This window comes from Bos grunniens, chromosome 18 (assembly GCF_055505025.1).
Source record: "Bos grunniens cultivar Pamir isolate PY7600 chromosome 18, Bosgru_T2T1.0, whole genome shotgun sequence".
NCBI classification, from domain to species: Eukaryota; Metazoa; Chordata; class Mammalia; order Artiodactyla; family Bovidae; genus Bos; species Bos grunniens.
In genome coordinates, this window is record NC_141182.1 from 17,149,785 (window position 1) to 17,176,917 (window position 27,133).

The following is a 27,133-nucleotide window of genomic DNA, read 5'->3' on the forward strand; positions in this document are numbered from 1 at the left end:
TTACAGCCGTGCAGCAGATAAGATGTGCAACCAGCTGACTGGAGGAGGGAAAAGGGCTCTAGGGGTGTTCTCCTGGAAAAAGAGACTCAAAGAATAGTTGCTATAAAGGAATATTTATAAACTATTAGAGATGCGCTTAAAGCAAATTTCCTAAGTAGATGAGAAAGGGACAGATAAAAATCCTAAGAAAAAGGCTAAATCAGAAAGAGAACATAATGTAATATATATAGAACTTGCCCTTGCAATGAGTAGTATTCATATATCATAATTATATAAGCTTGCTTTAAGTGAAAAAAAAAAAAAGAAAAAAAAAAGTTGGTGTCTTAGTCTGTTTGAGCTGCTGTAACAAATACCACAGATTGGGTGGCTTATAAACAACGGAAATCTATTTCTCTCAGTTCTGGAGGAGGCTGGAAGTCCAACATCAGGGCGCCACCACGGTCAGGTGAGGGCCCTCTTTCAGACTGTGGACTTCGTGTCCTCATGTGGCGAAGGGCAGTGGAGCTCTCTCAGGCCTATTGTCTAATGGTATTAATCTCATCCATGGGGGTTCTGTCCTCATGACCCAATCACCCGCCAAAAGCCTCTCTCCTATCATCATAGCGGGCATTAGAATTTCAACATTCATTAATTTTGAGGAGACACAAATATTCAGACCAGAGCAACTGAGCAAATGGATCTGGTTTTTGCTTCATCATTTTTCTTAAAGAAAGTGAATAATGTCCAATACTGATAAGAAATAGCAGTATATTATTCATAATTATTTAGGTAAACATCAGAGCAAATAGCTAAAAACAGTAGATGCCATTAGGAAGTTGGGAGTAGGGAAGAAACAAAGAGACTGCTATTCTTCACCATAAAAACTTTCAGTAATATCTGATTTATTTTACCCATGTGCAAATATTATTTTATTACCCTCCCTTCTTCCTATTTCAAAAATTTAAAAGTGGATGTATAACATGCTCAGATGCTGTATGACAAGATTACAGAGGGCCTCAGGAGGGCTCCTGTTGTGTAAGCGCTAGGAAGGCTGGCAGAGACATGCCAATACAAGTAGAGCTGTCTGACATTATCCCCAAATAACCAAAACTATTAATGCAAGACTAACTGCATGGGCTTGAGGAAGAACTGTGCTAGGAGCTAATGTGATAGCTTCACCTACCCAAAACTCCTTTCTGTTTGGGTGTTTCCCAAGAGGAATGAGTAGCTATCCTTGAGATTCAGACTCAATTTTTTTTTCATAAATAATTTACTCTTGGGAAATTACTAAGTAGCAACAATTGATTTTTATACTCCAGGAGTGAGAAATAATGTATACAGGCATACAGTGTTATCACATTCTAGACGTTTGGCCATCAGCTGTATTGATAAGAAAGACTCTGTGGATCCAAGCAGTCATCATTTCCATTTGACTGTATTTGGCATCCGAATATCTCAGTGTTAGTCAAAAACTGTTTTCTTCCATCCTGTAGTGTTAATACTGTTTTACTTTACTCAGGCTTTTAAGGAAAAAGGGGGGGGGGGGAGGAAGAGTATATAATATAATAATATATACAATAGTAACTTCCCTTGCATATGGCAAAATGGATTTCTATTATTCTACTTTCTACAAGTTCAGTTCTTCTTAACTCGATCATAACAATTCATGGATCGGAGAAGCTCCTGGCAACCCCTGCTACTCACAACAGCTAAAAACAGAAAGGATCAAAGTGGCTGTTCCAGAGTATGTGTGCCCTGGGGAAACGGTTCTTGGCACCACTGTTCACCAGCTACCATCTCTTATTATGGGCACACACTTGAAGGACTTTATCAGCTTGTCTCCCAAATCACATACGGTTGAATAAAAGTATAAAAGGAACAGCATAGGGTGCTACCTGCAGAGCACGCAACAGCGAATAATTGACAGCACAGGTGCAAAAATAAGGAAGACACAACGGTTGAAAAACGTAGCAACGTGGGATCATCTGTCATGAGTGCAGAGCTGACACACTCTGGCAGGTGCCAGGAGTGTAACTGTACCCTGGCACAATATAACAGAAGATACACAAGTCAACCACACATCAGTGAGGAAGGAGAAACTATGCAGGCAACGAAGCTTTAATATACTACAGGCAGAGCTCTAAAATCGTTCCAATCAGCAGTTCTCTACTTTGGCTGTACACTTAAGGATTCTAAAGATTTCTTGTAACTCAGGATGCTCCTGCATAAATGGTGCTGTATGTTATCTGTAAGAGAAAAGAAGGGAGGAAGAGTAATATTTTTAGACACTGACACATGATTCCTACAGAATATATGTAAATTAGAAGCATTAAAATGCCTTGAGGAAAACAAACATTTAATACAAATACGTACAAATCTCTAATGGGTCATGATGGAGAGTTCTGACAAAATGTGGTCCACTGGAGAAGGGAATGGCAAACTATTTCAGCATTCTGGCCTGGAAAATTCCATGGACTGTATAGTCCATGGGGTCACAAAAAGTTGGACATGACTGACTGACTTTCACTTTCTTCTAACAACACAAGAGATAATTCTACACATGGACACCACCAGATGGTCAATATCAAAATCAGACTGATTATATTCTTTGCAGTCGAAGATGGAGAAGCCCCATACAGTCAGCAAACATAAGACCAGGAGCTGATTGTGGCTCAGATCATAAACTCCTTATTGCAAAATTCAGACTTAAACTGAAGAAAGCAGGGAAAAACATCAGACCATTCAGGTATGAGCTAAATCAAATCCCATATAATTATACAGTGGAAGTGACAAATAGATTCAAGGGATTAGATCTGATAGAGTGCTTGAAGAACTGTGGACAGAGGTTCGTGACACCGTACAGGAGGCAGTGATCAAGACCCCAAGAAAAAGAAATGCAAAGAGGCAAAATGGTTGTCTGAGGAGGCCTTACAAACAGCTGAGAAAAGAAGAGAAGGTAAAAGCAAAAGAGAAAAGGAAAGCTATACCCATCTGAATGCACAGTTCCAAAAAATAGCAAGGAGAGATAAGAAAGCCTTCCTGAGTGATCGATGCAAAGAAACAGAGGAAAACAATAGAATGGGAAAGACTAGAGATCTCTTCAAGAAAAGCAGAGATACCAAGGGAACATTTCATGCAAAGATGGGCACAATAAAGGACAGAAACGGTATGGACCTAACAGAAGCAGAAGATATTAAGAAAAGGTGGCAAGAATACACAGAAGAACTATACAAAAAAAGATCTTAATGACCCAGATAACCAAGACGGTGTGATCACCAAGATGGTGTGATCACTCATCTAGAGCCAGATATCCTGGAGTCTGAAGTCAAGTGGGCCTTAGGAAGCATCATTACAAACAAAGCTAGATGGAATTCTAGCTGAGGTATTTCAAGTCCTAAAAGATGATGCTGTTAAAGTGCTGTACTCAGTATGCCAACAAATTTGGAAAACTCAGCAGTGGTCACAGGACTGGAAAAGTTCAGTTTTCATTCCAATCCCAAAGAAAGTCAATGCCAAAGAATGTTCAAACTACCACACAACTGCATTCATCTCACACGCTAGCAAAGTAATGCTCACAATTCTCCAAGCGAGGCTTCAACAGTATGTTAACCGCGAACTTCCAGATGTTCAAGCTGGATTTAGAAAAGGCAGAGGAACCAGAGATCAAATTGCCAGAGATCAAACTGATCTGCTGGATCACTGAAAAAGCAAGAGAGTTCCAGAAAAACATCTACTTCTGCTTTATTGACTACGCCAAAGCTTCTGACTGTGTGCATCACAACAAACTGTGGAAAACTCTTAAAGAGATAGGAATACCAGACTACTTTACCTACCTCCTGAGAAATCTGCACACAGGTCCAGAAACAAGTTAGAACTGGACATGGACAATGGACTGGCTCAAAACTGGGAAAGGTGTACGTCAAGGCTGTATACTGTCACCCTGCTTATTCAACCTATATGCAGAGTACATCATGCAAAATGCCAGGGTGGAAGAAGCACAAGCTGGAATCAAGATTGCCGGGAGAATCATCAATAACCTCAGATATGCAGATGACACCACCCTTACGGCAGAAAGCAAAGAGGAACTAAAGAGCCTCTTGATGAAAGTTAAAGAGGAGTGAAAAAGTCGTCTTAAAACTCAACTCAAAAAACTAGGATCATGGCATCCAGTCCCATCACTTTATGGCAAACAATTGGGGAAATAATGGAAACAGTGAGACTTTATTTTCTTGGGCTCCAAAATCATTGCAGATGGTGACTGCAGCCATGAAATTAAAAGATACTTGCTCCGTGGAAGAAAAGCTATGACAAACCTAGACAGTGCAGTCCATCTAGTTAGCCAAAGCTATTGTTTTTCCAGTAGTCATGTATGGATGTGAGAGTTGGACCATAAAGAAAGCTTAGCACTGAAGAACTGATGCTTTTGCACTATGGTGTTGGAGAAGACTCAAGAGTCCCTCGGACTGCAAGGAGATCAAACCAGTCAATCCTAAAGGAAATCAATCCTGAATATTCATTGGAAGGACTGATGCTGAAGCTGAGGCTCCAATACTTCAGCCACCTGATATGAAGAGCTGACTCACTGGAAAAGACCCTGATGCTGGGAAAGATTGAAGGCAGGAGGAGAAGGGGACGAGAGAGGATGAGATGGTTGGATGGCATCAGGACTCGATGGACATGAGTTTAATCAAGCTCTGCAAAGTGGTGATGGACAGGGAAGCCTGGTGTGCTACAATCCATGGGTAGCAAAGAGTCCAAACACGACTGAACAACTGAACTGACTGACAAATCTGTAACAGGTTAAGGTAACATTTTAACCTGTTAAGATAACATGTCTCTATCTGATGAGCAACATTAATAATACTGCTAGAGAATTAAAATAACCATTTTAACCATTTTTCCCAGTGCATTTCCAACATTTGCTTTCCATTCCATCTTTCTTCTCAATTTGATTTCTGAAATGTCTACAAGTTCTTCCCCAGGAGGAGCACCTGAATTGCCCTGCAAAGACTTCCTTGCATGCTCACTCTGAGTGTACTTCTAGGGACAGTGCTAGGAGCCACATTCACCCTAGTGCTCACCCCCATTACAACTGTAAGTCTCTCAAATGCTACAGCTTCCAAAACTGTCAGTTCTCCTGAGCAATTTAATCTTCACTCTTAACCAAGTAAGCTCTTTGGGTCTCCAATGTCATTTCTGTCACTATCCTTACTCTTAGTAAATGAGCCGGGAATGTATGAATTCCTTTGACTGCCTCTCTGCTTTCATCTAAACATTCTACCTTTCATAAACCCTTCTCCTTTTTTCTCCTTCAAAGTCATGCCATTTTCTTAGACCTTGATTCGTCACTCCCCCTTCATCTACCCACCCATGTCCCTCTGTCTACAAACCAGCGTGGGTCTCCTTGATCCTAAAAAAAACCCACTTCCTTCAGCCCAACTGCGCATACATAGAACCACTCTGTCTTTTCCTCTTCACACTTTCTGAAAAAGTATCCCAAACCCCATTCCCCATCAACCCCTTGAAATCTGGATTCTGCCCCCATTCAAACTGAAACCACTTTCCTGAATGACTAAAGCCTATCATTCTGACTATCCCCCCAAATCCTTTGCTGCCTTTCCCTACTGTACCTTAAATGCAGATATTACATAAGGTTCTGTCTTGGGCCTCTCCCTCAATTATACTCTAATAGGCTCTTTTATGTTCCAAAGATAACTTTTACTTCTCTGGCAGTAACTCCAAATGTCCATCTCTAGCCTTTAATACTGTCAGGCTGCAGACTATCCCCTGGGCATTTCTACCTATTCAGTTTCACACATGAATCTAGTCTGTAGGAATCTGATTTTACAATCTGATCATGTGGCAACCTGTCAGGAGGTAACAGGGAGCCACTTTTTGTGGCATGACAGACTACAGGAATATCTGGTTTTAGCTTTTTGTTCTTCTGTTTGTGCAAGAACATGTTTCAGGCCCACTGACAGAATAGCTCTTATGAAACCTGCACCAGTTTTGTGGTTTTGGATTACTTTGTGACCTGTGGCTAAGATCAGGGAACCAAAGCTAAAAGTTTTCTGTGTCTCTAAACAAGCTGGAATCAAGATTGCCGGGAGAAATATCAATAACCTCAGATATGCAGATGACACCACCCTTATGGCAGAAAGTGAAGAGGAACTCAAAAGCCTCTTGATGGAAGTGAAAGAGGAGAGTGAAAAAGTTGGCTTAAAGCTCAACATTCAGAAAACGAAGATCATGGCATCTGGTCCCATCACTTCATGGGAAATAGATGGGGAAACAGTAAACAGTGTCAGACTTTATTTTTTTGGGCTCCAAAATCACTGCAGATGGTGACTGCAGCCATGAAATTAAAAGACACCTACTCCTTGGAAGAAAAGTTATGTCCAACCTAGATAGCATATTCAAAAGCAGAGACATTACTTTGCCAACAAAGGTTTGTCTAGTCAAGGCTATGGTTTTTCCATTGGTCACGTATGGATGTGAGAGTTGGACTGTGAAGAAGGCTGAGCGCCAAAGAGTTGATGCTTTTGAAGTGTGGTGTTGGAGAAGACTCTTGAGAGTCCCTTGGACTGCAAGGAGATCCAACCAGTCCATTCTGAAGGAGATCAGCCCTGGGTGTTCTTTGGAAGGAATGATGCTAAAGCTGAAACTCCAGTACTTTGGCCACCTCATGCAAAGAGCTGACTCATTGGAAAAGACTCTGATGCTGGGAGGGATTGGAGGCAGGAGGAGAAGGTGACGACAGAGGATGAGATAGCTGGATGGCATCACTGACTCGATGGACGTGAGTCTGAGTGAACTCCGGGAGTAGGTGATGGACAGGGAGGCCTGGCATGCTGCGATTCATGGGGTCGCAAAGAGTCAGACACGACTTAGCGACTGAACTGAACTGAAACGAGAAAAAGCATTTATTTCTTCATGGTGTGAATGTGAAATATATTCCTATCTCCAGGAGTTATTAATAAAGTAGATAATAAAGATTCCTAAAGAACTTCTGTTCAAGTTGGTTTATAGAAAACAACAAGCTTTCACATAAATCTATATTACTCCTAGAAAATAAAGAAACTAAACATCTGAACTTATAATGAGTTAACTTCTTAACGACAAAAACAACCTAAAATGCACAGAAGCTGAAACTCCAAAGGCATTTGTTTTTAGAATATAAATTCATGTTTAAGAAAAACAAACCCTGGTGGTCCAGTGATTAGGACTCAGCACTTTCACTGCCACGGTCTGGGTTCAGTCCCTGGAAGAAAACTAAGATAATCCAGGTCATACGGCATGGCTAAAAAAAAATCCTTATACAAATCTATCTGATTTGATCATTTTAATGCTAACTTAAAAACAGATGTCCTTTCTCTGATTTTACCAGTGCAGAGTACAATGCATGCATAAGATTTTCTTTTTCCTTTCATGAAAAGACTGATTATGCAGAAGAAAAATGTACATATTCAACTACACTGAATTATAACTTTTTTATATATATCAGAAGTTATATGTTGCTCAGTACTTGTCAGTTTAAGCATACTTTCCAATATCCTTACTTAACTTTAAGTCCCTGGTTGGACTAACAGTAAATGGTTCCCTAATGGACATTCTTTGGATACATGGCTAATTTCCAAGTGAGAGACGCCAAGCATAGTTTAAACACACACACTACATGTTTTCTTTTTAATATAAGCACAATGTCATTATTGTACCCAACAAGATGAATAATAATTCCTTAGTATCATCTAATACCCAGTCTGTATTTAATGTCTTTTTCCAGTTGTTCTGCTCTAATTAGTCTGATTTTTTCCCACCATAATTACACAATTAAGTCTTGCCTTGCCTAGTACGTCACACATATAGAATTAGCATGCACTTGTTTTGTGTGAGACTGTTCTCACTTGGCATAATATTTCTGAGATTCATGCATGTTACTGAATGTCTGAGTAATTTGTTCTTTTCTGTGACTTTGTAGCATACCACTCTGAAAGTCTTCTACACCTAAACTATCTTTGCTGTTTCGCAAAGGTCACTAGGCAATCAATCACAGAGATTTCTCTTTCACCTCATAAGGATGCTAAAACCATTCCTTTCTTTGGGGCGCTCGGAATTTCTTAAATTGCGAACATTTATTAACTGTGTCAAATCAAAAGGGAAACTTGGTCCACTTTTACTGAGTCTCCTCACCTTTCATGGCAATGTAGTTATTTGCACAGGACTGTGAAGAATCTGTCCTTCCTTCTACTAGGGCAAAATCAGACAAATTCATCATGCAACCCAGGCCATAACTACAAGGTCATATTTAAGAATAAATTTCATTTAATCAGGTATGGCAAGGTTACCATTAAAACACAAGGACTGTGGCATACATGCAATATAAAAACAAAAATCCCTTCCTGGTAAGCCAGAAATTCTAGCATATTTTGGGAATCTTGAGGAGAGAAGAAATCATCCAAATGTATAAAGGCTACAGGTGAAATACGCAGAAACGATTTTCTTGATTTTTTTTTGGTAAGGTTTGCTTCCTAGTTTTAAAACAGAAGAGCCAAAAGGGGCAATTAAAAACAAAAACAAATGATAAGTGCTCGGCTACTGAAAAGGCAACCTAAGGCTCCTTATGAAATTTCCAGAGAGGATAATTCTCTAGTCTTAGCTGTTGCCAATATCTCCTGCCATACTCTACATACAATCAGGCTAGTCTGTAAGTATATGCATTCACGTGTGTGATTAAAAGTAATCCTTGAGGCTATTTATGACTAAAAGGGGCACAAATAACACAAATTACAGAAACTCTGGAATTAAGATAAAAGAATAGCTGCAAGCTCTTTCAATGTCATACCAGAGAGCTATCTAGCAGTTCTGTCCAGTCAAGGGTCATTTAATAGCTGGAGCAGCACCATCCAACAGAACTTCCTGTAGTGACACATGTTCGATACCTGCACTGTCCACATCGGTATTCCACTAGCTATGTATGGCCATTGAGCACCTGAAATACAATGAGGAAATGAATATTTAACTTCATTCATTAGACAGCCAGATGTGGTAACGGCCACATATTGGACAGTGTAAATCCAGACTTCAAAGTATTTTTGTACAGGCCCAAAGAATTGTTTCTAACTTTTAAAGGGTTGTAAAAAGCAAAAACAAAGAAAAATATGAGACAGAGACCCTGTCTGGTTCACAAAGTCTGAAAATTTATTATCTGGCTCTTTATGGAAAAAGTTTGCCCATGTATGTATGCTCTAGGAGTATGTGTTTTTTTGACATACTATCATATTGAAAAAAGCAAGAACACATTAACTTGCAGATTTTTGTCCAATAAAGGCACAGATGATTTCTGAGATAACCTCCAAAATCACAGTTTCACTATCCTGTACAATATGAACAAGTTTTGTATCCAGTCTAGCAGTCTTATTCCAACATTCTTTTTTCAGTACCTCTGATCATATCTTCTGATTCTTGAACCAGTTCTCCTATGCAGCTAGCTACCTCACAGACAAGTTAAATAAATGTTTGATGTGTGCTCACTTTGTATCTTTAGAAATTACACTTAAAAAAAAATGAAACTAAAGTGCTCACTTAAAAAATTCCTATTCATGAAAACAAAACTAAAAAACACACTGGGGATTCAGGGCATATTTTAAGAAGTAGATGACATGATGCAGCAGTCCTTCCTATTGTCTACCACTATCCATGTTCTGCTTCTTTAACAACAGAATCCAGATTTTGTTCAGGGCAGTAATGTATCTAGTTAAAACTGAACATTTCCTAGCTCCTTTTCCATATTGGCCATATGACATCATCCTGGCCAAAAGACATAAGGAAAAGTCTGCTAGGATGTTGTTGAAAGCTATTGTGTCTTCTTTCTTCCTTCTTGAAACAGAGACGTGGTGGCTGGAGCTGCACAGTTATTTTGTGACCATAAGGGAAAGGCCAAAAGAACTGCAGAGGCCTTGACCCTGATAGCTCCTAACTACTACTCAGCTTGAACTATTGTTTAAGGTTTCTTGTTGTGTGAAAGAAAACTAAACCATTTTGTATAGATTTCTGTCACTTCAGCCAAATCTTGATCTATCTATCAGCCTATTAGAGATAATACCATCAGCATTAACCTAAACTATCTTAATTTTAAAAATGCCCTAAAAATACGGTTAATAATGAAACACATTGTGAACTAAACACGCAGGTTCAAGAATGGATATGGATCCTAGGTGACTGGTAGACAGCTTCGAAGAAAAGGTGCCATAATCACAACTGACTTTTACACAGAAAATTCAGATGTGAATCCACACAGCTCTTACTCATCAATTAAGATAACTAATTCTATTAGCACTAAAACTGAACACAATTTTCTCTAAGTTGAAAGGAAACTCTTAAATTAACAAAAGAAATTATTCTGGACTTCCCTGGTGGTGCAGTGGATAGGAATCTCCTCCAAGGCAGAGGACACAGGTTTGATCCCTGGTCTGGGAAGATTCCACATGCCAAGAAGCAACTAAGCCTGTGCACCACTAAGCCAGCGAGTCACAAATACTGAAGCCTGAGCACCCAGAGTCTGTATTCCACGAGAAGCCACCGCAATGAGAAGCCGGCACATCACAGCGACAAGGAAGAGAAGCCACCACTCACTGCAACTAGAGAAAGCGCATACAAAGTAACCAAGACCCAGTGCAGCCAAAAAAAGAGAAATAATTTGGTTTCTTTAAACAAAAGGATTTTCCTATGTTGTTTCCATAAGACATAACTGATTTTTTAAAAAGCAGATCTTTAATTACTGTAAGGATCTTCCCCCATAACTGTTTTTGAAATGCAAGATTTCTAACTTCACCGAACAAAATATCCCTGATTTAATTAAAACCCTACAATACTCTAGCTGGTAAACAAATCAGGAAGAGGAAACTACAGTCATAAGCAATCACTTTGACCCTAGTACGAGCAGTGAGAGTATCCCTTATTTCAACATTCTGGTATAACCCCAAAATATTAACCATTAAAAAGAGAATGAACAAATCACTTTTTCTTAAGAAGATGATTTTCACAACCATAGTCAGTTAAAAATGATCATTCCAGGAAATGCAAAAAGGCCTCCTTTTCTGGTAAAATCGAAACAAAATCTGTCATACCCACTATTACATCTATGGATTATTTCCTCCATGAACAAATCTACTGTTCAAGAATCTGTTCATGAAACCAGATACCAAATTCTTCTAACAAAAAAGGAAATTAAACAACACAGGGTGCATTTTAACCCTCTGAAGTCAGTGAAGTAATATACACCACTTCTACTGGAATTGCATTTTCTTTACCCTTATCTTTCTCCTCTCTTACTCCACAAATATGTGAGCAAAAACTCAGGTGAAGACAATCACCAACTCTTCATAAGACTCTCTCTTTTTTTCCTCCCAAATTAAAAGCAGGTTGGATGTTAAGCTTATTTTACCACAGCTTCTCAGGTGTATTGAGTAATAATTTCAGTGTTTAAGATTGGTAAGTCCTCCAAATTACCCTCCTTATAAGTCCTCCAGATTGATGGTTTTGGTAGGTCACTGGCTATGCTTCATGGTGGCTATTCATCGCCATGAAGTAATGCCTAAAATAACACCAACTGATGGGCAGCTGTAGGTAGCAAATTCAGTACCATAAAGGCTCATGGAGAAGTCATACAACAAGCAGCCATGCTGTTTACTTCCAATCACTGCTGTGTTAACCTCCAGGACAGGCTCCTAAGCTCACGAACTAACTCTAGCACCCAACTCCCTGCTACGGACCTCAGTGCCCTCAGCACTGCATTATCTCTAGATGTCACACTCTATCATCCTTTAGCCTTTCATTTCTTTCTCTAAGTTAAAAAGAATGCTTTCGATTTACCCGTGGCCACTGAGGCACCACCCCTTGGTCCTCAGAATCATCCTCAGAAATCTTCCATATCCAAGATTCTGATCTCTGAGCTGCCTCTCTAACGACCACCTCTAGAATTCTTCGACATTGACTGAACTTGTCCTCTGCCTGCAGGATCCCCTGAGTCTAGGAGGGGACTCAGTTGAAGGTCCTGTCCCTTCCTTGATTCTTACAGTTCTTTATGTCCTTTCTGCCTTCACCTCCCCCCTTTCTGGTCTGAATGTCTCAAGCTATTAGTCCACTGATAGTAGAAGATAAGTCTTACATTATTCTTGGACTGTCCTAGATGATCATTCAGAAACACTTCTTGGGCCCCCATTTGCTATGCTATGCTAAGTCACTTCAGTCGTGTCCAACTCTGTGCGACCCGATAGACGGCAGCCCACCAGGCTCCCCCATCCCTGGGATTCTCCAGGCAAGAACACAGGAGTGGGCTGCCATTTCCTTCTCCAATACATGAAAGTGAAAAGTGAAAGTGAAGTCGCTCAGTCGTGTCCGACTCTTAGCGACCCCATGGACTGCAGCCTACCAGGCTCCTCCATCCATGGGATTTTCCAGGCAAGAGTACTGGAGTGGGGTGCCATTGCCTTCTCCTGGGCCCCATTTAGCCTTCCTCAATTGCACCTTAGACTCCTGCAGTCTTTATGTGCTGGCTTCATCAACATTCTGAGTGCCAGAAATCATCACCTACTTGAGAATTTCTAGATCAAGTGATACAATAAATTCAAACCATCTAATTTTCTCTGGTCCTTACTTCAATTCCAGTACTTTTTTTGTTCCTTTCCAATGCACTTCCAACAGTTCCACTGCATCTACGCTAACTTACTGTACTGTCTTCAGGTTCTTACCCTCCCTCTTTGGGTGTAAACTGGCATCCTATTTTACTAAGACAGTACTGCTGCTGCCACTGCTAAGTCACTTCAGTCGTGTCCGACTCTGTGACCCCATAGACGGCAGCCCACCAGGCTCCTCTGTCCCTGGGATTCTCCAGGCAAGAACACTGGAGTGAGTTGCCATTTCCTCCTCCAATGCATGAAAGTGAAAAATGAAAGTGAAGTCTAAGCCTTCAAATGCCCTCTTTCTCAAATGGAAAAAAATGTGTATCTTTATTCATCTTGTCTCCTACTATCTAAAGCAGAGGTCCTAAAAATGTAATCCAAAAGCTGAACCTGGTCCACTGACATGTTATCCAAGATTGATTTTTATTTTTATTTTTCAGAATATGTACTTTAAAAATATAGTGGTGTAGAACTTTTATTGAGCTGTAATTCACAGCATGTATGGTTTTCAAAACATAGATTAGTTGTCTCTTAAAACAGACTTCCCATTATGAAATGCAGACATCTGGCTTCCTTTGGGTGAGCAGATCAGACATCACCAGGCCCACACTGTGCACGAGCACCCTGGTTCACCAGTTCCTTCCTACCAACCAGCCACTTCCCCATGCAGTCTCCTCACCTGGTCCCAGGGGCTCTTTGATCTAAAGGAAGGATCTAACTCTTTGCACTCTCGGGAGCTGAGATCTCTTCAGCCTCATCTCTCCCCACCAATGCCAGACTCCAAGGACCCCATCCCTGCTTTGCATCTTTGATTTCTTTGTAAATTGGGCAGCTCGTATCAGTGCCTCCACTTCCTCTCTGAAAGTCAATCTCCTTTGTTTCCATGATGTCTGCCACCTTGGACCTCAGTCCCCTCCCACTGGTCCCTTATGCACAATGCCCCTTCTGGTTTCCCTCTCACCTTCAGACACTGCTTCTCTAGCCCCTGTAGTACTGTCACACTGCTATAAAAGCTGCTAAACTCTTGTCCACCAGCAAGTGGTACTAAGCAGCATAAAACAAGTAGTACAAACACTGACGATGCAGGCAATGCTTAGAAATGTAAATCTGACGGCCTCACACCGCCTTGGGCAGAGCAACCCTTCCTTTCCCCTATTAATGTAACACACTGCACATCAACTCTTTAATAATGTTTCCAACTTTATCTCCCATATTAGGCTTATTAGGCTGTGGGTTCCTTGAGGTCAAGAGGCAACCTAACATACTTCTTGGCACCGAAGTTTTAAGTATGGGAAAGCTGATCCCACCAACCTACAGATCAAACAATGTATCTGCCATCCATCCTTTCTGCACTGGGGCTTCAAATCTCTCCCTCAGTCCCTACATACACTTAGTTGCCAGTCCTAGTGAAACCTCCTCACCTATTCATGCCTAGTTCTAAATTGGAACAATGTTCCCTCCACAGTTGGGTCTTAACTGTCTTCAAATACAGAGTTTCAAGCAAATCCTTCCTTTCCCTAAATCCTCACTGACTCCCTACTGATAAGGCCCACTGGCCTGCATTTGGGTCCCTGGAGGGTTCACCTCTCACCTTGACACTTCCTAACCAAACACTCCATGTTTTTCTGGCTTCTAGGTCCTTGCATGCAACCATTTCTACCTGGGAATGTCCTGGTTCTTCAAAGACCAGCTCAAGTGCTACTTCCTCCAACAAATTCCCCTTTGACAAAAGTGGTCACTCCTAGAGCATGTGCCTTTATTAAAAAAAAAAAAAAAACTTCCCAGAACATTATCACTTTCTACCAGAGGCCACACCTCACCTCTCCATGGAGCCCTAACTAAACCTCCACATTCTCCTCTACCTGAGCATTTGCTGAAGAGTAGTGAATTAACATTTTTAAAGCAGGAAAACAACATGAACCATTTGATGAGACCCAGAAAGTTGCAATTAATCAGAGACTCTACTTCCCTGGTGGCTCAGTGGTAAAAAAAAAAAAATCTGCTTGCAAATGCAAGGAGATGCAGGAGACATGGGTTCTAAGCCCTGGGTCGGGAAAAGCCCCAAGGAGAAGGAAATGGCAACCCACCCCAGTATTCTTGCCTGGAGAATCCCATGGACAGAGGAGCCTGGTAGACTACAGTCCATACAGTCTCAAAGAGACAGACAGAACTAAGCACATACACATATCAGCTAAAAAAGCTTCAAAAAGTCCTTCCCCTGAATCTGCCTTCCCCTAAATCTTTTCCTCCACAGCTTAACTTAAAATATTGTAGATGTTGAAGTTTGTTCTCCTATTCTTAAATTTTTTTGGCTGCACTGCATAACATGCAGTATCTTAGCTCCCTGGCAAGGAATGAGCCCATGCCCCTGCCTGCAGTGGACACACAGTGCTAACTACTGAGACGCCAGGGAAGTCCCTCGTTCTTAGTTTTTAGAAATGAAGCAAATTTTTTAAAAATCAAATCTTCTCTTCTCAAAAGAAGGTAAAGCAAACTCCAAAACGAATTAACGAGAACAAAGCCTTTCAGAACGGCATTCAACTCTTACCCATAACTCTCAAGGGGGAAAAAAAAAAGTATTTCTTACAAGTGGGAAGGCTGGATTATGCACAACACACATAACAAAGATAAACGGGCAGGTGACACATACTACCAAGATAAGGTAAGACACACCTTTTCCAATTAGCTTATGCTGAGTTGCACAGCAGGGACAGGCAAGAGGACTGGAGCTGGGAGGGTCTGGCAGGGCTTTTCTGCAGAGCAAAAGCAGTACTTTCCAGTGAGCCATGAGTGAAGCTGAACTTGGAGCAGGCAGAGTACACAATAAAAGCAGTGTAGCAGTCAAACTACAGCTGAGTTTTAAGCTGAGAGATGCTAAGGCAGAAAACTGCAAAAATAAAGTAGGCTTGGATTAATAAGTGTTTTGTAAATCAGAAAAGTTTAGAGTGAAATGAGCTAGGCAATAGGAGACTTCTTGTGGGAAGATTAGTCTCATGCAAGTTGTAGCGGGGAGAGAGGGAAGGCAATGAAATAGAAAGGGCACATACCAAGAAAGAAGGTCTTAATTGCTGCAAAAGTAATGGAAAAGAAAGGAATGAATGCATGGAAGAGACTTCAGAAGTCATAATAGGACTTAGTCATGTCAAACTTTTCAGCCCTGGTGAGTGGGAAGAAACTGAGTAGCTGGAGGAGAAAATCAGGAGAGGACTGGGAAGAAGTTAAACCAGCTGTCTGAAATCAGTAAAGTAATTTAAAAAAAATCAAGAACAGCAAAGTAAACTTGATTCAACATCTGCACTGCTTTAAGCTTGGAGAAGAATCACAGTTAAACGTCCTATCTTCTCTAAACACATTAAAAGCAAGCAACCAGGTTTTTTTTTTTTTCTTTAAGCTAAGAAAAGTCAAGAGTTACAGCTAATCAGATTCTTCAAGGGCATTGTGAAATTTCTGAAGGAGGACATGAACAAAGGATCCCCCCACCCCCAGTGCTCATCATTTCGAAGATGGTATCAAGAACAAGGTCTCTGGAGACAAACTGCCTCTGTCCGAGTTGTGACTCTCCCACTTACTTGATGGGAAAAACTGGAGAAACTTGGCTGGTGGGGGTGGGATAAGGGTGAGGGGAGGATGTACTCTTGCAGTATTTTGGCTTGCGGAGGGAAGGGAGTAGCTGAAGATGTCTAAAGTAGGTATAAGTCTGAAATGCTGATTTAGAGAGAAGGTGAGTCACCTCTCCGAAAGTTTCAGTTTCCCCAGCTGTTACAGACAGGAAGATAATAAAATCTACCTCACTGGATTTTTTTTTTTAAGGGCTGCAACTGATAATCCTTCTGAGGTATTACACATAACGTCTGATGTGCTATAACCATTCGACAAATGTTAGTGGCACACAAAATACGAGGAATCATGCTATTTTTAGCACCATTATTAAACATTCCCTTCTCTTTTTGATGTTCTCTGAGTACTGCACTACTACGATGGTTTTGTCAGATTCTCAAAGGGACTGACATCCCTCGAAGGGTCAGAATCCCTGTAGCGGAGGCCTGGGAAGAGAAAAGTGGCTGAGGTGGTGGGCCCGGAGGTCGCGCGCCCAGCCAGCAGGCCCTACGCACCAGCCCGCGGGCTGAACAACAGGCAACACTCTCAACGCCTTCACTCCGGGCCAGCCTCTGCACATCGCCTAGGCGAATCCTCGCCACAGCCCTTCGAGTCAGGTGCTTTCGTCAACGCCAGTTTACACACAGGGAAACTGAGGCGCCTGGGATGAAACCGCTAACCAAGGTCACATGGTTCGAGAGCCGAAGCTCGGAACGGCGCTCTCAGAACAGCGCCTGGCTACGGTCGCGCGGGGAAGAAGGGGGTGGGGCGCCCAAGGAACCCCCGATTAACCCAAGGCCGCGCGCGCGGCAGGGGGCCGGGCCCGGGAAGGCGATCTCGCGGGGGCGGCGGCCGGACTCACCTTGGCGCTGTGCACCGCCTCCTGCGCCCCGCGGAGCTGCAGCCAGATGCGCGCGGGCAGCGGTTCCTCAGCTCCGAGCGCGCCGAGCACGGCCAGGCTCACGCCGAAGAGGCCCTCGATGCGGCCCCGGCTCCTCTCCAGCAGCGCCGCCTTCTCGGCCGGCGCCGTGAACTCGTCCAGCACGGCCCGGGCCGCCATGGCGGGCGCGGCCTCCCGCGGCGGCGCCGGGGGCCGGCGGCGGCGACGCCCCCTCAGCGTGCTGCCGCTGCACCCGAGCCCGTCAGGCGGCGTCGGCCGTTTCGGCCGCCTAGCCCCGGCCCGCGCCCCGCCACCTGGCCGAAAGGCCAGCTACACCATCCCGCTGCGGCCGCCGCAACTGGGCAACTGAGGGCAGATAGCCCCTTCGCCGCCGCCGCCGCCGCCGCCGCCGCCGCCGCCGCCGCCGCCGCCGCGGGCCGGGCCCCGCCGCCGCGCATGCGCCCCGCCCGCCGCCGTCATTGAGAGTCGCCACCCCCTGGGGGTGGGGGTGGGCGTGGGGGCGGAGGCGATAGAAGTGGACGTCACGCTCAGTCGCCATGTTTGTTGTTGGCATAAGGATGGCGCTCGAGAGGGCCCCGGGTGGTCTTTGGTGAGAGCACTGAGGCTTTTGAGTGGCCTGGTGGCTGGTGAATTAATGGTTTCTCAGATGGGGAAATTGGAGCCCCGAGACAGTACGGGAGACTGACCCAGTGTCACGCTAGGGATTTGGCTTGCTGTCAGACATTTTTAAGCCCAACCTAGGGCTCTAGCAAATTGAGTTATCCAGCTTCTCATGAGTTGATAGATGGTTCTCTCTTCCTCCCTCCTCCTCTCACTCTCCTCTCTCCTCCTCTCCTTCCCCCTCCTCCCCGCTTCCTTTGTTTTCCCTCTTTCCGTTGTTATTTCAGTAAAAATGGTAACAGGAAGAGAAGAAAGTGGGGATAATGTGTATGGAGAATTGAAAAAGGAATAATTAAGGAAAAGTCAAAACAGTGTTTTCTTTTGGGAGGGGAGGAGGAAGTGTTATAAGGAGAGGTACAAGACCTGGGGGATTAGGGGCTCCTGTGTGATTTTTTAATGTGGGACGTGGGCAAGAACACTCTAAACCCTCTTGGGCTTTAGATACCTGGGTTGCTCCCAGGTGGAAGATAAAGTGGTTTCCTTTCTCTGTCCTAAATGTTGTCATATAATAGAGACTTCGGGACTGTGAGCGTATTGCTTGTCTAACCCCACATTTTCTCAGATGTCAATGTGCATAGCAACAGTACTTCTGCTGTTACGAAAATCAATATAGTACCTAAGTGAGCATGCATTATTAGCTATTATTATTGTTAAATTAGCAATATATTTAGGGCTCTATTTTCACAGAAAAGCTTTGTGTGGATTATGCAGCCATATTGAATTAGTGAGCCTGGGGGCCCCCTTGCTCTGTATGGATTACCCCTTGAGGAGAAAGAAGGGGATCTAAACATGTTGCCGTTGGAAAGGCCAAAGGGGAAAGATCTTGGTGAGAGGGATTACCCAAGGTAAAACCTCTCAAGAATCCTGGCTGCTGGGGTTTTCCATATGCCTCAGAAGTTCAGACAGGTGTGGCCCCCTGGTACCCCACCGAAGGATGACTCAGCACAGGGAGGAGAGCCACTAGGCTTAACAGACGCACAACTTCCTGCTCCCCTGGGCTTTCCCTAGGTATCCGCACAGCCCGCCACCTTCATCCATCAGGTGGATGACCTGAGATTGGCTGAGGCAGGTCAGGTGGAGAGCAGTGGCCTCCCAAATAGACTGCACTCAGAGCTGGAGTCAGCACAGCGTGTTATTTCCTGTCTTCTCAGTGTCCTCACCTTAAATGGAGTTGCTATTGTTCAGTGATCTGAAAGGGCTTTCCCCGGGTGGTTCCTGTTTGCTCCCAACGACTTCCCTGCTGGTGAGTCTTAATTGCTTGTTAGGACTGAGAGAGACATTGCTTTGAAAAGCATACTACAGCTTCTTCCCTTTCCCCCACCAAAACTCACCCTGAAACAGCTTAAGTAGTGCATACACACAACCATAAAAGAAAGTTGGGCATTTGGACTCCGTTCAGAAGTCATTCGGTTCGTGTATCAGCAGAGATACAGCTTTGGTTGTTTTTTTTTTTTTTTCCCCCTGGTTAGAAGACTTGCCAGTTCCCATCCTGGTCAGCATTTCCCTTTAGGGAACTCTCAAGGTTTCCTGAGTATAGGGAACAAGGAGAGAGAGAAATCCCCTTTTAAGAAACTCCCTTGCTTCCTGCGGTTTCTGAACCACAACTTCCATCTCTTGGTCAGCCTCGACTACCTGGCTGGTTTCTCTCACCCATGACAACTGGCACCAGGGAAGAGACCTTCATGGAGTCTCTATTCTACATTACAGATGCTGTAGCAGTTTTTCTCTAGTTTCCATAGCAACCAATGAGAGGGTGTTGAGGGAATCACTTCTTTCCCTTTGCCACGTTATCACGGGAGGGGAGGCAGTGTATTCCACTTTTCTCCAGCAGGATTGACTGTGGAAGAACAGACGCAGTGCCGCTTGCCCATGCTCCACCGGGGCAGGAGCAGAACTTGTCAGACCCCACCAATGGCCAACTTTCCGAGAAGGATCTCGGCTCCCAGAGAGGGTGTGTCTGCTGTCTGTGGTTGCTCACTATGTCAGTGACTGGGTGAAGTATTGTCACCTCAGCCACATCCTCCAGTCCAGCTTTGTCAGTAGTAAAGACGACTCTTTGATCTCTACCTGACACCTGCTTTTATTTCTCAGTTCTGAACGCAAGAGGGGTAGAAAGAGTGTTTATTGGTTTCCAAAAACTCCAGCAGTGGTTGCTATTTTTATCGTGCTTATTTTAAAGATGAGGAAAGAAAAGCTAGAGAGATTCTGGAATGTTCCACAGAGCTGGTAAGTGAAGTGGTAGGAATAGGCATTTGAATCTAGGCAGTCTGACTCTGTACTGTGTGCTGTTATGTGCAATGGGCCCCCTTTTCTGCCCTTATGCAAAAGTAATGAGAAATGAAGTATTTCCTGCCATATCAGTAGACAAGGATATCACCGTCTTCAGTGATTGCAGCCACCACTGATGGTGAGCCCTGAGGGAACTCAAGAAGGAAAGAATACCTGCCACCTAGAAGCCATCAGACCTACAGTGAGCCCTGAGGAAATTCAGGATGTGAAAACAGGATACTGACCCCAGATAGGTGAGGTGCATGTCAAAGAAATGATTCCAGTGAGCCTCGACTCTTGCATCTTCCTTTAATTAACAATCTTTTGATGTTCACATTACCTGCCCTTTGTTGCAGAACTTCTATATAACTTGGTTCCTGCCTTCGCCTCCTCAGAGCAGTTCTCTCAGGGCTACTTGAGATGCTGCCTGTCCTAAATATTCCTGCCAAATGAAACTTAACCCTCAGCTTTTAGGTTGTAAATATTTTTCACTTTGACAGTAAGCATGAGAAGACAATAGAATCTCATGTGTGTGTGTTAGTTGCTCAGTCATGTCTGATTCTTTGTGACCCCACTGACTGTAGCCTGCCAGGCTCCCCTGTCCATGGAATTCTCCAAGCAAGAATATTGAAGTGGGATGCCATTCCCTTCTCCAGGGGATCATCCCAACCCAAGGATTGAACTTGGGTCTCTGCATTGCAGGCAGATTCTCTACTGTCTGAGCTACCAGGGAAGCCCACCAACCCCCTAATGTTTCGATCCTTCTTACGTCGGGATGCTGTCAAAATAGACAGACTTACACCTGTCATATTGCTTGGTTCACCCACTAATCTGATAAACAGACTCAAGATGACAGGTCTTGCTGGGTTCTTTACTTTGGTGTAATAACACCCAGGACTTGAGAGTAAGAAACAGGAATACAACTGTGCTTAGCCACACACAAATTTTAATACATTGGCAAATTGTTCAGTGTTTCTGATTTCCCTTGTCGCTAGTTCAAGTCATGTCATCTCTCCCATTGACAGTTGTAGGGTCTCCTTCACAATTCTTCCTGGCCTGTCTCTAAATTTCAGGAGCGATGACTGTTATAAGATTGGGAGAAATTATTTACAAGTATTGATGCTGTGTCTAGAGTTCTCTTCTCGAATAGCAAATTTCGTCAGTTAATCTCATGCTTAAGACCTTACAAGAGCTTTGCAATATGCTCAGAGTGAAATTCAAATTTTTTACCTTGATTTGCAGCACTTGCAAGATCCATCTGCTTGCTCCTCTGCTCCTCTCTCCACTTGGCCTAGCTTACACTTCCTGGGGGTATTTGCACAAGCCATTACTTCCTCCAGCATTTTTTCCCACCAAGTTAACTCCTGCCCATCCATCAGATCTCAGTTCTGGAGTGATTTGTTCCATAATTCATTCACTGGTCTCTCTGATGAGTCAAGTCCCCTGGTCCCAGACTCCCGGGTCACTGTGGCCCTCTCACAGCACTAGGACCAGTTTTTACATGTATTTGTGTGACATGATTGGCCCATGCCCATCTCCAGGTGTCATCAGACCTTCAGTTTCTTGGGGGCAGTGATTTGAGACTGGATTGAGCTGGAGGTAGTCCAGGAATGGTGAGTAGCCCTTCATGGCTGGAGTGTGCTGTGAGGCAGGGGGCACCCACAGGTAAAATAAGGCTGTGCTGTGCTGTGCTTAGTCGCTGAGTCATTCAGTTGCATCCAACTCTTTGTGACCCCATGACTGTAGCCCACCAGGCTCCTCTGTCCATGGGATTCTCCAGGCAAGAATACTGGAGTGGGTTGCCAATGCCCTCCTCCAGGGGATCTTCCTAGGGATCAAACCCATGTCTCCTGTGGCTCCTGCATTGCAAGCGGATTCCTTATCGCTGAGCCAGCGGGGAAGCCATGGGTTTAGGAGGGAGATGACAGTGGCTTGGACCAGGAACACTGGAATGGAGACAGAGAAGGGGAATTTGAGTGGGATTTTGGTGGTGGAATCTTGGCATTAAAATGAAAGGATTTCAGGACTTCCCTGGTTGTCCAGGGGCTAAGACTCCAGTTCCCAATGCAGGGGCCTGTGTTTGATCCCTGCTCATGGAACTAGATCCCACATGCCGCAACTGAGAGTTTGTATGCCAAAGCCAGAGGATTCCAAAAGTGAAGTGAAGCTCGCTCAGTCGTGTCCAACTCTTTGCGACCCCATGGGTTATACAGTCCATGGAATTGTCCAGCCCAGGATACTGGAGTGGGTAGCCTTTTCCTTCTCCAGGGGATCTTCCCAACCCAGGGATTGAACCCAGGTCTCCCGCATTGCAGGCAGATTCTTTACTGGCTGAGCCACAAGGGAAGTTCCCAAAAGATTCCAAGTGCCACAATAAAGATTGAAGATCCCCTGTGCCAAATCTAAGACCCAGTGCAACCAAATAATCAGTTCAGTTCAGTTGCTCAGTCATGTCTGACTCTTTGCAACCCCATGGACTGCAGCACACCAGTCTTCCTTGTCCATCACCAACTCCCAGAGCTTGCCCAAACTCATGTCCACTGAGTCGGTGATGCCATCCAACCATCTCATCCTCTGTTGTCCCCTTCTCCTGCCTTCAGTCTTTCCCAGCATCAGGGTCTTTTCCAATGAGTCAGTTCATCGCATCAGGTGGCCAAAGCTTCAGCTTCAGCATCAATCCTTCCAATAAATAGATAAAAATAAATATATTTTTAAAGTGCAAGGGGCTCTTTCCTGCTTCTGCTACTTCTCATCATGTACTTTTCTGCCTCTATAACTCCTTTGCATTTTTATTTTCTGTGCTATTGAAGCTCCCTTAACATCAATTTAATGTGCTACAACTGCTACAATATTGAGGAGGAGTTATTTATAAAACTCAGTCATCTTAAGTGGGAACACAATTTCTGGACCATATGCTACTACAAATATTGCCTGCCAGCTCCCAGATGCTCCTAATTCACAGTATTTTCCCATCATTCTTTACAGCAGGGTTTCTCAACAATGACACAGTCAATATTTGGGGCAGTTAATTCTTTGTTGCGGGGGCCTATCCTTTGAATTATTAGATGTTTGGTAGCATCCCTGGCCTCACTCACTGGATGCCAGTAGCACCATCCCACCTCACTTGTGACCACAACAAAAGTGTCTCCAGATATATTGCCTGAGGAAGAGTGTGTGTGTTGGGGGGTGGGGGGGAGTGCTAATCCCATAAGTACCTCTAATGAGAATGACTGGGCTATACAACAAGTTCAGGGAAAGCCCTGTCTCTGGGGCTGAGCTAATGGAAATTCAGATTCCATCTCCTCCTGCCTTCTGCATACTCCCTGTGGGACACACACACACACACACACACACACACACACACACACACACACACACACACACATCGAGTGTAATGAAAGCTCGCTGAGTTCCTTTTAATTTGGTCTCCTGTCTGTATCAAATGTGGAACAGCAGAGTTCAAGAGAGTTCTGGTCAGTCATGTGTCCACCAGGCAAGTGGCTGAGCAACTCAGCTCCTATCATTGCATCTCCTCAACCTGTCTGTAGAACATGTTCTTGCCAGGACTACCTGCCTTTAAATACAAGCTTAAATCGCACTTCTTTCGTGAATTCTTATTGGCCTGTTCAACTTCCTGTAGTTGGTGAGGGCAGTTGAATGACTGTTTAATTCATTCATTCCGCAAATATTTACTGAGCTCCTACAATGTGTCAGGCATTGTTCTGAGTCCTGGGATTACAGCAATCAACAAAGCAACATGTCTGCTCTCATGAACTTAGTAGAAGGGAAGAGACAATGAATGAATGAATTATTGAATGATACTGTGTGGGGAAGTAACTGTAGGAGTTTGGCGGGCTCAATATTCCATCTCCCATCTGTGGTAAGCAGTCTTCAATTCTGGCTCTTCCCTCACTGTATGTATAGACTGCTCTTCACATCAAGACTCTGGGCTGGCTCTGTGACTGCACTGACCCATAGAATTCAGTAGGAGTGATAATCCAGGGCTTCTAGGACCAGTTCTTAAGAGTGTTGGCAGACTTCCTTGGTGGCGCAGTGGATAGGAATCTGCCTGCAAATGAAGGGGGCACAGGTTTGATCCCTGGGCCAGGAAGATTCCACATGCTGTGGGACAACTAAGCCCATGCACCGCAACAAGAGAAGCCACCACAATAGGAAGCTCAAGCACTGCAACGAAGAAGAGCCCCTACTCACTGCAACTAGAGAAAGCCCGCTTAGAGCCACAAAGACACAGTGTAACCAAAACTAAAAACAAATAAATACGTTAAAAAAAAAAAAAAAAGATTGTCGACTTCTACTTCCTTCCTATTTGAACACTTGCTTGTGGAACAGCCCTTCTTAGAATTTGGTTACCATGCTGAGAGGAAGCCCAAGCAGCTATATGGAGGAAAGCCAAGACCCTCCCCCACAGCCCCGCTTCCAGGCCCAGCAGACAGCTCCAGATGAGTTCCAGCTACTGGCTAGTGCCAAATACCAACCATGCAAGTGAGGCCATTTTGGACTTCCCAGCTGGTCCATCATTCCAACTGACAACCTGGGAAGCAAAAGAACTATCTGGTCAACCCACAGACTCATGAAAAATAGTACATTCTTAATTTAAGCTCCTGAGTTTGGGGTGATTTGTTGTGCAGTGATAGGTAAAACAAACACATCTAAATCCAACCAATTGGCAGGTCAACATAAAAGCAATAGATACTTAAGCTTATAACTAGCAATGTTGACTGAAGGCTATGTCTAGATGTTGCTTTACTCATGAACTACAGAGTCCAGTGGCTGGCGCGGCTGGATGCCCTCGAGCCTACTCTTCTTCTCCCTCCATCCAGGGCAGGTGGGAAGCCTCTTTTGTGAGACTGAGACCAGAGAAGAGGGCTTGCTTCCTGCAGAAAGGCTGGCTCCCCAAGAAGGGGGCAGAGCCGGGCCTCCTCAGTGTCTTCCCCCAAACTCATCCGTCAGGCAACTCAATCCTTCCGTGGGGAACAGGGAGTGACGGGTAGGGCGACAAGCCAAGAGAGATAGTCTGCTGGTCTCCCTCCACATGGAAGTATAAAAAATGGAGAAAAAGAGTTTCCCGACAGTGACAAGGATTCTGCAAAGGAGAAGCTGTGTTTGTGCTATTTACACAGCTATGGTTTTTCTAGTAGTCATGTACGGATGTGAGATTTGGACCATAAAGAAGGCTGAGTGCCAAAGAATTGATACTTTTGAACTGTGATGCTAAAGAATACTCTTGAGAGTCCCTTGGATAGCAATGAGATCAAATCAGTCAATCCTAAAGGAAATCAGTCCTGAATATTCATTGGAAGGACTGATGCTGAAGCTGAAGCTCCACTACTTTGGCCATCTGATGTGAAGAACCCACTCATTGGAAAAGACCCTGATGGTGGGAAAGATCGAAGGCAGGAGGAGAAGGGGACAACAGAGGATGAGATGGTTGGATGGCATCACCGACTCAATGGACATGAGTTTGAGCAAACTCAGGGAGAAAGCGAAGGACAGGGAAGACTGGCGTGTTGCAGTTCATGGGGTCGCAAAGAGTTGGACACGACTTGGTGACAGAACAACAACAACACACAGGCTGGACAGGGAAGGCCTCTTGGAGAGGCTGACATTTGAGCAGAAATATGGATGGGGGTGCCATGGGGACATCTGGAGAAGAGCTTCAGATATCTATCTTCTAGACAGAGATAGTGGTTAGTGTGTTTGCAGAGCAACAAGAAGACCCGTGTGCCTGAAGCTGGGGAGTAAAGGTGAGAAGAGAAGGTGGGCGGTGGCTGGTGCATGGGGGGCCAAGTGAACCGGGGAAGGATGTTGGATTTTATTTTACATGAGATGGAAAGTCTTCGGAGAATGATCAATATTCCTTGATAAATGAGGTCTCCAAATCACAGAGGCAAGGGCTTCAGCATCCTGGTAATTAGATTTTCCATTTGTGAGAGGCATGGTTGAGCCCGGGAAGTGGGAGGTAGGAGGGGCTGTAGGGTTCAAGTGCTGGGGAGGCCACCAAGTTGGGGGTTGGATGGGGAGCCTCTGGGTGCTCAACCTTAATCAGGTTTAACACCTGGCTGATTAGGCTTTCGGAACAAAATGGCCCAACAAAAGGTGTTTGCTCTGTGGGACCTCTGGTCTGAGCTATATGGGCAGTGGAATTTCAGACAACAAACTTCACATGAGTGCCTGTAATGTTCAGGGTGTTCTACAGGGTGGGAGGGAGGAGGCAGCGATGACTAAAGTGGGCTCTGCTTGTCTTCCTGGAGAAGGAGAGGGAAGTTGATGTCTCCGTAGTGGAAGGGAGGATGCTGTCACCACCATGAGGGAGTGCTGAGGGGCGCTCAGAGGATGCAGACCACATATGAGGAGGGGATTGGCCGAAATTGCTGTGGCGTGGAAGATACACTACACAAACTTATGTGTATATTATATATGCTATTTTTCCAAATACTTCTTGCATGCTTAACCCTACGTGAGGAACTGAGCTGTGCACTCAGCACTTAAAATAGTAGGTGTTCTGGAAATTGTTGATTGGCTGACTCTACACAAACAATTCTATTTAGCCCCCACAAACAACTCTAAGAATCAGGCATCATGCCCATTTACAGATGAGGAATCTGAGACTTAGTTAGGTGAAGGAACTTGTCTGGTTTCCATCATGAGGAACGGATAGAGACAGAACTGGCAGAGCAGGTCTGGAATATTGGAGACTTCTCTGCAGAAGCAGAAGGGTGGAGGCCTGCCTTCATTCCACTCTAACACTCTGGCTGGGCGACTCTAAGGATCTCCTTACCCTGAGATGTTATCTTGCTTTCCATAAGAACTCCAGGGTGGGGCAGGCTCACAGGAAGCCAGGCCTCCACCCTTTTCCTCCAGCTTTCCAGAGTAAAAAATAACTTGCAGTTTCTGGAAATATGTGTGCACTGCAGGAAGGACATGGGCTATCCATCAAGGCTCTCTTTGTTCTGCATCCGGGTAAAAAGTGTAGCTTCCTCTCTCTCCAGCTCCCCCTGCCTCCTTCTCCCCCATCCCTACTTCTGTC

The 27,133-nt window shown here is 44.2% G+C and overlaps 1 protein-coding gene across 2 annotated transcripts in view; it reads right to left on the bottom strand.

Moving 5' to 3' along the window:
* Window positions 1–17,575, bottom strand: part of N4BP1 (NEDD4 binding protein 1) — a 57,849-nt gene extending 40,274 nt beyond the window's left edge. Inside the window, exons 1-2 of one of the 2 annotated variants that reach the window (XM_086349480.1) lie at window positions 17,119–17,575; window positions 15,707–15,727 (exon numbers count right to left, since the gene is read on the bottom strand). In XM_086349480.1, coding sequence (XP_086205606.1) covers window positions 15,707–15,727; window positions 17,119–17,316 — 219 coding nt within the window. In that variant the 5' untranslated portion in view covers window positions 17,317–17,575. The remainder of the gene's footprint in view (window positions 1–15,706; window positions 15,728–17,118) is intronic. The other variant, XM_086349482.1, reaches the window with a different exon arrangement.
* Window positions 17,576–27,133: the final 9,558 nt, after the last annotated feature.